General features: G+C 34.7%; 1 protein-coding gene across 5 annotated transcripts; it reads right to left on the bottom strand.

Annotated features, from left to right (window-relative positions):
- Nucleotides 1–385: 385 nt before the first annotated feature.
- Nucleotides 386–12,510, bottom strand: LOC142607776 (putative LRR receptor-like serine/threonine-protein kinase At1g06840). 5 transcript variants are annotated; one of them, XM_075779401.1, is made up of 21 exons: nucleotides 12,400–12,510; nucleotides 11,847–12,039; nucleotides 11,024–11,174; nucleotides 10,420–10,491; nucleotides 10,187–10,258; nucleotides 9,783–9,926; nucleotides 9,629–9,700; nucleotides 9,463–9,534; nucleotides 9,212–9,286; nucleotides 8,565–8,633; nucleotides 8,327–8,395; nucleotides 8,078–8,149; nucleotides 7,656–7,742; nucleotides 5,582–5,647; nucleotides 4,923–5,428; nucleotides 4,195–4,353; nucleotides 3,388–3,671; nucleotides 2,613–2,664; nucleotides 2,127–2,377; nucleotides 1,449–1,583; nucleotides 386–1,020 (listed from the first exon to the last, which is right to left on the bottom strand). In XM_075779401.1, exons 2-21 carry the CDS (start codon nucleotides 11,950–11,952, stop codon nucleotides 676–678), a joined length of 2,859 nt encoding a protein of 952 aa, XP_075635516.1. In that variant the 5' UTR covers nucleotides 11,953–12,039; nucleotides 12,400–12,510; the 3' UTR covers nucleotides 386–675. The 5 variants fall into 5 exon arrangements, with proteins under 5 accessions (XP_075635516.1, XP_075635513.1, XP_075635515.1 ...); XM_075779398.1 differs by lacking the exon at nucleotides 12,400–12,510 and adding an exon at nucleotides 12,130–12,346; XM_075779400.1 differs by lacking the exon at nucleotides 12,400–12,510 and adding an exon at nucleotides 12,207–12,321.
- Nucleotides 12,511–12,850: the final 340 nt, after the last annotated feature.

Below are 12,850 nucleotides of genomic sequence, written 5' to 3'. Positions count from 1 at the left end.
ACCGTGCCAATCTTATATTGGATGGCCTCTAGGATCCCTCGGCGATTTAGTGCTAATTGACCACCAATAAAGAAAAAAAAAGGATTTTATGTAACAAAATAGCTATGTCCAACCTAGGGGTGAGTCTCACACGTGTGAGATCCACTCCATGTAAAAGGAGACATAACCATATCCATCACGCCTAATAGCATCTCTACTAATAAGAGCACTTAGCTTAAGTAATTTGGTTTATTAATGTTTTGCACAATTTGTATATATCTCTTGACAACAAGACTTCATTGCTAAGAAGACCACGTAGTGACCATATCAATGTGTACGTGAAGCCAGATTTCAAAGAAAGTACTTCAACCAATCTTTTTTTGTTATAGTTGCAGGAAATGTCCCCTTGTATTGAATCAGATAGCACAATAATATTCTTCTTATTAATCATATTTCACAATTTCACTACAACTCCGTTTATATTGTAAAGTATGATGTTAGTTTTGAAAAGTATATCACTTTTCAAAAAAACAAAAAAATGTAATGAAGATCAATAAGATTGAGACTTTACACAACCTCAACAATCAAGGTGGTTGTAAGGACCATTCCCAGTTCAAATTTTCTAGATACTAGCAACCTCAGGTTCCAATAAATCAATTTTACAAAATGAATAAAATCAATTATCAACAATGTTTTTTATCTAGGCGTGATGGATGGAACGGATCTGCTAACAAGGTCATTGCCAGATACATCAAATGACACGTAAGGATTCTTCACTGTAGAAGATGATGATGGTGGAGTCACTACCTTTTCAGCATCAGTGACCGTAGGGTCTGCTGATTTGATGTCAAAATCAGGCATCATATTCCATATAATTTCAAGTTCTCGAACCATCTCTGTTGCTGAAGGTCTAGCATCTGTCTCTTCTTTGCAACACTTGAGAGCCAAAGTCATAAATCTCATCACACATTCCGAAGGATAAGATCCCATTTGCCCATCAATTACCGAAAAAATCATTCCAGATTGATACTTGGCATTAACCTGAAACGAATAAAACCAATTGATAAAAAAAAAATTGCAAGATATTTTATTACAAAAAATTAAGCCACTGTATATAAAGGATCAAATAATATGAACATTAAGCCAAAGTGGTCATAAATCTAATAGAATTGAATAACTGTTTGGCATAAGGTGGGAAAATGAAGATTTTAAAAGGATTTCAATGTTAAGTTAAAACTGAAACTTGCAAATGAGGATATCTCTCTTCAATATTCACGCATAGCATAAAATGAAATATAGCAGGAGGTAAAGAAGAGAGGCAAACTAAAAGCTATTCTCTATCTACCTTGAATAAATAATGAGTAATAAATTATAGAAGAACAATTTTCCTATCATGCCCAATCACCTGATGTACCAATGTACCATCAGGCCCTATTGAATCAAAGGCAAATAGGTCTATAATGTTTTACCTCTCTAACAATGTTTTTGCCATGTGAGATTGGATGCATCCCAGTCAGGAGTTCAAGAAATACAACACCAAGACTATAAACATCACTTTTGTCTGTGAGTTTACGAGTTAAGAAATACTCTGGATCTAGGTAACCCTGCAAATTTTATATAGAGAATGAGAGAATATAGAAATAGACATCAAGTTTAAAAAAGAAAAGAAAAGAAAAGAAATAGATACCAATTGCATCTACAACATTATTAAGTCTATTTTATCTAGAATCAATTTCATTGATTTATTTAGTTTATAAAGATAACAAGAATTGCTGCTAAATTTATAATTTTAACAGATATGGAGATGGCCAACACCATTACCAATTTATTTTTATTTCTTTTAAGGGTTAGGAGCCCATGATAGATTTTCAAATGTTGAAACCATATTTTTAAAAACTGGACCGAACAAAGAATCAAAAAAGAGATAATTTCTTGGCTTTCTAGTCAGACTTGGGTTCAACTAGGGGTTGGACCTTGATGTCATAAATAATATGTTAGCTTAGGTTATTAACTTGTGACCCTAAATTTACTTTTCGTTTGAACATAGGAGAGAGGCCTATACAACCTTATAGAAAATTCACTCATCAACCTAGACTCATACAGAGTTTATAATTATATTAGTTAAGCATCAACAATAAGAGTCTTACTGGTGTCCCCTTCACAACTGTAGATACATGAGCAGGCACAACCCCTTCAATATCCGGAACAGGTGCAAGTCGCGAAAGTCCAAAATCAGCAACTTTTGCTATATACCTAGAGTCCAATAATATATTGCTGGCCTTGATATCCCGGTGAAATATTGGAGGATTGGCTTCAGTATGTAGGTAGAGGATGCCCTTAGCCGATTCCAGGGCAATTCTCAATCTCATGGCAAAACTCAGTGGTTCTTTAGACTTAGCTGTATTATTGCACACATGAACCACTATTAGTCATTAGAATGATATGTAGAATGTGAGAAGTAAATAGGTTTTGCTTAACTCAAAAAATGACAGAAAGGTGGGGAAGGGGGGGGGGGGGGAGAAAGTGTACTGTCTCAAATTTTATATTTCAATTTTCACTTGCATTCATACTCTACGAAAAAACTATAGTGAGATCAATAAAACACTAGCTTAAAGAATGAATATAAGGCGTACCAGAAAGGTTATCCCTTAAAGTACCATTTGGCATAAACTCATAGACCAACATCTGCATGCAAAACAATACTCACATGAGAAAAGAGATATTTAAGTATTGTATGCATTTTTCAAAGCCAAATTGATGTGGGATGCACTTTTAATATTAATTTTGTAGTCAATATGATTTTATCGGTTACTAGTATTTTTATTTTAGCTATTGGTATTTTTTTTTTAGAAGCAAGGTTATTTTTGTAATAAATCAATTACGACTTCCAACTTTAGTTAGGATTAGGGTTTAATAGTCTATATAAGCAAAGTCTTGTACTCCTATTAGGAATGATTATTTTTATTAGGAAGGAGATGTGTTATGTCCACAATATTTTTACAACAAATTATAGGTGGTTAGTGATTAGTGGTTCTAATTTGAACCTACTACTAAAATTACTTTTCTACCCCACTAAAAACAACTCGTAACAACCTACCACATAGGATTTGTTGTGAAAATGTTGTGGACATATCATTTCTCTTATTTTTATGAATAAAAATTATATTGAAATTGTCACAATAGTTTGGTGGTAACAACTCCAGCCACTGAATCCTAGGTTCTCTATCTTTATTTCTCCTGTCTTTCAATTTTATTTTTGCATGTTTTAGTTTGTTCTGCATCACAAACAATACCTAATTAATGAAGAAATCTAGATTGAGTTTGATTTCTTGTATTGTTTGCAATTATTTAAAAAAAGCATCTATATACTCAATATGTATATATTCTCTTCAAGGTGAGATTAAGTACCTGTTCGCCTTCTTCATCACAATATCCAGTCAAAGACACAAGGTTTCGATGATGTAACCTTGACAACAATTCTATCTCTGTCAAGAACTCTGTTTCACCCTGTAAAGATCCCTGTTGTGCACGTTTAATGGCCACAACTGTACCATCGGCTAGAATTCCTTTATAAACCTTTCCGTACCCTCCTTCACCAACCTGAGTGGAGCTGTCAAAGTTGTTTGTAGCCTTCACCATTTCTTCAAAAGTAAAATCCTTCACACCATCAATTTTTATGGAGGACTTAGAGACTGCATATTAAAATACAGATACAATGTTAAAAATGAAAACATAGTGACAGGTGCTGCAGATAAAGATGCTGTGCCCATTAATTTTAAAATTACTGATAAAATGATAATTGATTATCAGAATGTTTTACTTCTGCTAACAGATACATAAACATTTTTCATCTTACAAGCCAAAAAAATTGTTAACATAATTACTGACTGTTTGTTCTTCTTTCAAACTTAAAGGTGGTTTGAGCCAGTTTGCAACCAAGTCTCATGGAATTCTTCATTTAAATTTTTAATCTCTAAATAATGTTTCCATTCACAGCCCAGTCCAAACTTGTCTGAGGCTTGCCAACAGCATTAGCTAAGATAGGGCTAAGACATTGACCAAGCCAGGCTGAGGCATTTGTAATTGGAAAAGCATCAGCCTAGCCTAATTGACAGGCCTAATCAGGATGTAGAAAATGGTAACAATTACAGGCAAAGTTAAAAATCATGGCATATCTACCTGAACACCCTAACTTCATAAACATAAGATACTTACAACGACGTTTTCCCAAAATTGCATGGTACTTCCTTATATGCGCTCTCAGTATCAGTAGAATAACAGCTGCAGACAATGCAACTGTACCTGCAAAAGTCCCCAGTACTATGCCAACCAATGCGCCTTTGCTTAAACCGGAACTTGGAGAGTTGGTATTCTCTGTGACATCAGTGAAAACTATGAGCACAAAAAAATGTAAATTATCCAGCATTATTCTCTCATATATGAATACATGAAAGAAGAGAAGACGTGAATGAGTAGTTCATCTATCCTTGGGGTCAAGTCTTCAGTGACATAGGGTGTAAATTTGAAGTGGCCTTCTTGATAAATATAGAAGAATAGAACGCAACTTAATTGCCCAGAAACTTACAAATCATCTTGAACAGAGAATTGCAGTTATTAACTAATGTGACAGATCCAGTAGTGCAAATGTATATGTTACACTAGAAGGCCTGTCTTCAACATAGTTGGCAGCAAAAGAAATGGTGATTTTCACTTTAATGTACCACCCACACACACATACTACACATTTCTCAGAATATGAATTCAAACAATAGAGAATAATGCCACTAGATTAAAGATTGTCTTTAAAGTATCGTAGAATTCAAGGAATATGTCAATCAAATTGGAGAAAAAGTTGTGCAATCTTCAGCAGCTAAACAAGCATTAGTTCCAACTACAATAAAGCTCTGTCACAAAACATATTAGAAAAGTGCTTCAAGACAAACCATCTTTATAGAAGCCCAGTAGAGGGAAGCTGATAAGTTCATAGGGTCCAAAAATGTCACTATCGTCAATGTTCCATGATGTGAACAGCCCGAAGATTCGATTAACCTCACTCATATTGAACTTAGTAGTGCTGCTATTTCCATATACAGGAAAAAGCTTCAAGTTCATTCCTAGTCGAGGTCCTTCTTCCCAGAAAAATGAATCAATGTACAGCTGATATAGAAACAAGTCAAGACTAGACGTCAGGTACTCCTCAAATGTATTTATGTATGGACGAAAATCTGTGAATCCAGGACTTTTCAACCGATATCCAACAAACAAGGGGGCAGCACAGAAACAAGCCACAGGAGATGCAGGGGAACTTAAATATTCAAAGGGGGGTGGACATTGTTGAGCTGGACAAACAGAAGTCGTATTTGTTGAATTTTGACTGATATTGTTATCACTTTCAAAACCACAGAACTGGATTAGGGTGGAGTTCGAGCATAAGGGATTCCCTTGAAGCCTGAAAAAGAAAAAAATAAAAACAAGTGACACGATCATATCAATGTCCTATATCTGTTACACCTAGCAAATTAAAACTAAAAAGATGACATCCACAATCTTTTACTATGAAAGTAATTATGAAGCTAAAATGGAAGGAGGTATAGAAGCGAACCAGACAGTGACATTTGGAGGTAGACTAGTACTGCCCATATTTGAAAGCCTATTATTCTGCAATTCCCTGCAATACAAAAAATCCAGAAGCCATATCTTTAAAAATCCAAAATTTATTAAATTCAACCCAGGAGGTTACACCTTTAAATTTACAGAAGACCATGCTGTAACAAAAAAAAAGGAATCAACTTTATTTTGTACCAATACAAGAACAAGATATTTGTTTGAGGCACACACCACCCCCATCATTTAACCAAGGGAAATAGAAACATTGTCATTCAGGTCATATAAAAATTGGACGATCACAGAATATGCTGTCGGTTGTGTTGGTTGGATTTGATGAGGATGATTCCCGGATTGCTGACACATGGTGGTTCTTAAGGCAAGGAGGAACTTGGCACAGCCAAATTAGAATCTGATTGGAAGCTCGAGCAAGAGTTCAACTGTTAGTTCTTGCTTCTCAGCAGAATGTGCTTGGCCAAGTGTGTCAGATTTTGAGTCCCAAAAAGTATCCACTGGCTCGGGATGGAGGGAAACAGAATAACAGTTAGGATTTGGGGGGAATGATTGAGCACAAGAAGAATGGAACCCAAGTGTTCGTTGGCCAAAATTCTAGATTTGTTAATGCTGAGTTGGAGGAGGGTTAATCACGTGCTTCTGTTCTAGATGCTGAGGTGGAAAACCAGTGAGAAGTTATTGGGCGCAAGACTGATTGGGATTAGAAGGAGTACTGAAGCCCACTGAGAAGAAAGGTTTGGAGTGGAGGAATCTGTTTCACCAGCCCATTAATACTGATTTTTAAAGCTTTTTTCTACTGGAGAAGATAGATGGGAAAAATATTGTTAGGCCAGCACTAGTGGCGGTTCAGGAGGGAATAAAGAAGTGGACAAACTGTCTTGTGGGACAGTTTTTGGAGAAAGCTCCTCCTTTCTTCTAGGTTAAGAACAAGGTTTCGAAACTATGGCAATCTTTTGGTGCTGTTGAAGTGATGTCTGCTGAAAATGTGATGTTTTTTAGCAAATTCAAAGTTGCCAAGTCTAGGGATGAGGTGTTGAGAATGTTGCAAGTGGCATGTGATCAATAAGCCACTGATACTGAGGTGATATGAACCAGGAATTTAGTTCTTAAGTCCTATGTTAACTAAGTTTCATATTTGGGTAAACTTCCATCATATTCCTGTCAATACTGAAAGCATGAGTAATTCAGTTGTATTGCAACTGCTGTTGGGAAGCCTCTGTACTTGGACGATGGGGTATGCGAGGTTGTGTGTGCAGGTTGGTCAGTGTTGCTTTAATTATTGATGGTTTCACTAATGTTGAGGTGGAATAGCCTTGAAAGCCATAGAAATGTGGTAATTGTAAGGTATTCGAAAATAAAGAGGACAATGGAGGTATGGCAACAAAGGAGTCTAATGAGTCACAGAGGCAAGTTGGGAAAGAGAACACTGATGATGATGGATCAATTGAAGATTCAAATAGAAAAAGGGAAGTATTGAAGAGGGAACATTATGAGTAGTAAGTGTGGAGATGGGGTGGATATCTCATGGAAAGCTCATGCTACAAACAAATTTTCCTTGCTAAATGACCTAGAGGAGGAAAAGTATAATGATCAAGGGGTGGAAGTATAGCTGGAGGATGTAGCAGTGATAGATGTTGGGCTTTCTGAATCAGATGTAGATGTTTTTTAGGCAGGCAGGGGTTAGGATGAGGAGTTGGATTGGGCTTTAAAGAAGTAGAAAGGTAGAAGTTTTCAAAAGTCCAATGGTAAGCTAGCTTGATACTCAAAAATATATAATGGGAGAGACAGATTTGGGGAAAATTTGTTGCAAGCTGTAGCTGCCGACATTAGATATAGGTTTTTTTGGTGTGAACATATCAAGCATACTGCTTTGAATAGAGTCCTCTGTTGTTCATGGAGGATTCCATCTACTGGCTTTTTATTCTTGTTAGTTGTGTAGCAATTGGCTGTGTTTCTTAGGAATAGCAGTTTCCTTGCTAGTTGTAAATGTTGTAAAAATATACACTGTCGACTTATTCATTCATCAAAAAACAAAAACATTGTCGTTTAGTTCTTACACTGTAAGTTTCTCCATTCCGTTCGAAGTCCAATTTTGCCAAATGACGGATGGAACAGAGCCACTCAATGAATTGTTTGCAATTGACCTGCCAAGGGGAATAATTTATCAAATAAATCCAGTTTCTTTCATTAACAGTTTAATTTAATGAATCATATTATCTAGATACTTAACAATTTCATTGTTGAGATCAGCAGAAACTCAAATTTAGAATTAAAAAAAAATAAAATTATTAGTGAGTTATACACACATGTAGTGGGTTTTGATCCCACAACCTTACCCTCCACCCTTTTTTAGAAAAAGAGGAATTGTCATTTGAGCTAGAGCTCATTGGCTCAAATTTAAATAATATATGAAATAATTTACAATAAAATTGAACCATATAAATAAACACAAGAAGAAAAATAAAGGAAGACTACTCACAATATTTGAAGCTGAGGGAGATCCGAAAAGCTGGTGGGAATTGTTCCATTAAGACTGTTGTTGGATAACAAGCTGAAATCGTTCAAATAATAGATATCAGAATGGTATAAATTATCTCAAAATCTACTCAAAAAAGAAAAAGAAAAATTCAAAACTGAAAGACACGTCTGTAAATATTTTGTAATACCATGAAATTAAATTAAAAAAAAAAAATCAGATACATGTCATTCAGAAGATGGAGAATCTTACATAGTCGTCATATTCCCTGAAAGCCTATCTGAGGGTATGGTTCCGTTTAGCTGATTGAAACTGAGGTCTCTGAAGTTTATATAAAGTAAAATATAAAGTATAAGTAACTAGTGGAGTGGTCTTTGATAACACAAAGTAAAAATTTTATTCAGCTTGGTGCATTTATTTTTTGGAATTATATGCCATACTTGATCATCATAGATATACTAAAAAAGGAAAACAAAATAAAGCAACTTACAGATAATAAAGGTTTGGTATTTGGCTCAAATTAGGAACCGGTCCCTGCAAACTGCAGTTCCTAAGGCTCCTGGCAAATCCAACCAAACACAAATATTATCAATCTTGCATGAAATACCATGTTACTTGTGAATGCGCACACTACTTGATTGCTAGCTCGCAAGTGTATGGAGAACATGAAAGGTTTGTGATATCTAATTAAGACAATCTAGCTTCTTTACAAGTTGAGCAGAATACACAGTGGTGTAGAATATCAAACAGCAAAGGATTAATCAGGAAGTCCTGGCTTGTTCAGTCTACCAGTGGCCTTGATGATGTTTTAGAAAAATGCAATAAAATACCTTCATGCCAAATAACACTTCTAAGTTGAGTAACTTCCCATTTGTATTCCTTTTCAATCAATGTGGAATACTTCATGTATTTTCACAACAAAACGTATACCATTCTATCTATAATATACTCCCATTTAATTTTGCTAGTATTTTCCTCTTCGTTTTAGTTTTGCATTTTAGAGGAAAACAGAGCTTCTTGTATTATTTAGCAAAATAAATAAATAAAAACTTTCAGCCTTATGCTTCAAGGCTAGCACCTTGCTTGCCTTTACTTTTGGGACCTAGTTACAGACATACGATAATAATATGAACTTACAACTTCAGCAATTTAGGCATGTTGCTATAAGAAGATGGAATTGTAGTCCCATTGAAGTTATTGTTATCGAGTTGACTGCAAAACAAATAAAATAAAACCATTAAGAAACTTGAAAAAAAAAGATTTAACTAATAGAAAAGTGAAAATTTAGATTTTATAACCTTGTTCAAGATAAAAAGCTATATATAATTACATGTAAAGACATTTATGAGATAAAAAAATTTATGCTCTAGGAAAAGTAAAAATCATACAGTATTCGTAAATTTGGCATTGTGGAGAACTCTGGTGGAAGATACCCTGATAAGTTGTTATTATCAAGAAGGCTGCAGATGCAAAATTGAAGATGGTTAATGATCTCACAGATTGTACAGACAGGTAACTCATGAAATATAAGAATATGGCCAAATACTGACTTACAAGTGAAGAAGACTTGGTAATCTAGATAGCTCACTTGGGATTTGCCCACTAATTGAATTGTTGTTCATATGACTGCTCATGAAAACAAGTAGAAGGGTTAGTCATAGTAGAATAGATTTTAGACAATATAGCATCAGAACAGAAACACACTCACAAGTGCTGTGTTGCGTTCAAGTTTGCAAATGATTTAGGTATTGATCCTGATATTTGGTTTTGGTCAATTTGTAGTCTTTTCAAATTTGGGAGGTAACCAAGCTCTTCAGGTAAGGGACCTGATAATTGGTTTCCATTCAGAAGCCTGGATTCACGGAATATTACACAGAGTTAAAGAAAAAGCAAATGCACTGCAATATTCAAATACCAAGAATTCAGAAAAATGCTATAAAGTAAATTAGTCAAGATTTGATAAAGATTATCTCCTATATTATTTAGAAATCAAAGATTTTAAATATGCATGAACAAGTGGCATATCTCCATTTCTTAACAGTATGGGCATATAATTATCTTATAACATTGTTGAGTATCTAATCCAACCAGCAGAGAAGCTGCTCAACTTACAAGAGTTTCAAAGATGTTATATTGCCTATCTCCTTTGGTATAATTCCACTTATGTTGTTCCACATAAAATCCCTTCAAAAGAGTAGATAGAGAAAAATATATCAGTAGGATATATAAATCAAATGCAAAACCATCGGATTTTAGAATATTTTGCAAGAGGTATCTAAAAGCTATGATTTGAATAAAGATATTTGTAGCACAAAAAATAAGACTTCAGACATCCTTTGCCATACAATATTGTCAAATTTGATAACTGGCCAAGCGCTGGTGACAAACTTCCTGACAAATTCATTTGTAGTAGTTGCCTGCAGAGAATCCCAAAAGAAAGTTATTAAAGCACCATAGCTAGATCTTCATTAGAAATGCCTAGATGCAATGCATTTAATAGCCAGGTTTTATCAAAGCTTGACACTCTTATATGTGAACTTGTGACTAGTGTATAATCTAACATAATGCCAGGCATGAGATAACAATTGAGTCTGTGGGCAATAAGTCATAATAAATCATTAGTTATTAATTCTGGACAAATGAGAAGATCATGAAGACAGATTTTAAATTCATTAAGACCTGCTAGTGATCATTTGGAAAATTGTGGCTAATAGATCCTATTCTAATAAATTTCTTTAATCTTAAATGAACTACAGAACCAAGGAATTTTGTTCTCTGCACCAACTAATACGAATAGATATAAAAGTGGAATAATATGTCTCATCATGCAAGGGGGACAAAAGAAATAAAGTAAGAAAAAGTTTTCTATGTGAAAGGAAACATGCTACACAACTCATATCAATGATGCTCCTAAATAGAATTAAAAGCAGGAAAAGAAAAAAATCATACAATTGTTGAACATGTAGATATCCATCGCCTAATGTTTTATTGGAGCACACAACTCCTGTCCAATTTGATGTACATGGGTCTCCTTGATCCCAATTACTAATATTATTATAGGGATCCATCAAACTGCTCTTGATGGCCTGCAATGCCTTCACTGCAAATTAATACAAATGTTAATCATTGTCTCTTCAACATTAAATTTAGAAAGTTCATAAGCTTCTCTAGTCCTTATGTTTCTATAATTCTAGTATTAGGATTTCTGCATTAAAGGAAAGCAAAGTCAATTTCCAAAATAAGCATCAACATTATGTGCAGGCCCAAGTTTTGAACATACACAATTGATGAATCGAATAACTATTATAGTTCAACTATAAGAAACACTAATCACTCCCAACTTGGGGGAATTGAAAATCTGATAGGTGAAATTACTAGAAAATGATAAATTAATGATTTTCCCGAAAGCTTAAGATGCTAGGAAATGAAGAATTTAATCATTTAACCATTATTCTAACAACCCCTAGCGTGTGGGCCTAGAATTTTCCTTAATAAGTGAGAACATGAGATTTTTAACTTCCAAATGAGAGGTAGAGAAAAGACAAGAGATTGAACTCAAGACCATCTACGTTGATACCATAATAAATTACCCATTGTCTCAAATGCTTTAGTTGTTAAGAAATTGTGAATTTAATCATTTAACCATCGTAAAATGGCTTAGAGGGTCTATAAGTAAAATTTCAGAAAAATAAGCATGCCCTCAAGAACTTAATTGCAAAAGAAGCACGTGAATCATAAAATGAAAAAAAACGGCAAAGTAAAGCAAACTCACCTTCTTCCGGGTTGGTTAGCAGATTCTGAGCATCGATAAGCAGTGAAGAACAACACAGCCATGCAACAACAAATAATCCATAACCACAAACTCTTGAAAGATACATCCTGCTAACGCATAGAACACCAAAGCTCCCAAATTTCTCTTACTAGCACGCAAGACTAGAATTTCTGGTAGAATCTGAATGCTCTGCCTATAATAACAAGAAACAAGCTATGGAAACTCAACACAAATAAATCCTAAAAGTAATTTTAAGTTTTCACCTGAAAGAAACATAAATAACCTTTTCAACTAGTAAGAGAATGAATGAATAATTCAACCAAGTAAGAGAATCACTCAAAGTTGGTGTTCCTTACATACTGTTTGAGAAGAAACAGAGCGGCAAAATTGATTTCAACATGTGCATTTATTAAGGTTGACAAAAGGTGAAAGCTTAGAAATCCTATCTAGAAGTTGTATCAGGTTGAATAGTTCAAAAAACTAAGCAGGATGATTCGTGCATAGACTACATTATATATATATATATATATATATATATATATTCAGATTAGACCTTGTGATGGGTGGTGGTGTATTGGTGACCAAGTCTCCATAACGAGCGTCTATCAAGAATTTGAAGTAGTTAGCGAAGATGGTGATGGTGATGTTGATAATATTAATAGCAGCCATCCCTTTCTTTTGATGGGTTCAGTGACGTATAACAGGGACAGTAATGCATAATAAAAGTTTGAAACTCTGGGAATATATATTAGAGAAAGGGTCGTTGAAGGTGGGCTTGGCTTCTTGTGGGGAGGGTTGAGTGGTAGGGGGTAGGAAGAGGTGACAAGAAAAGGAAAGAGCATGATTTGGAACCATTCTTTGCCAAATGGGACTCCATATATTTGATCCTCTCCCCCTGTTCCCACTTACCCAATCCAATGTGCATGGACTTTTGGGGCTTAGAATTTTTTTTACCTAAAGCAAAGATTCCTTCGGCTCCAATTAATAAGCGCACACATTATTTG

This window comes from Castanea sativa, chromosome 8 (assembly GCF_040712315.1).
Source record: "Castanea sativa cultivar Marrone di Chiusa Pesio chromosome 8, ASM4071231v1".
In the NCBI taxonomy this organism is placed as follows: Eukaryota; Viridiplantae; Streptophyta; class Magnoliopsida; order Fagales; family Fagaceae; genus Castanea; species Castanea sativa.
This window is presented reverse-complemented; position numbering and strand designations above follow the sequence as displayed.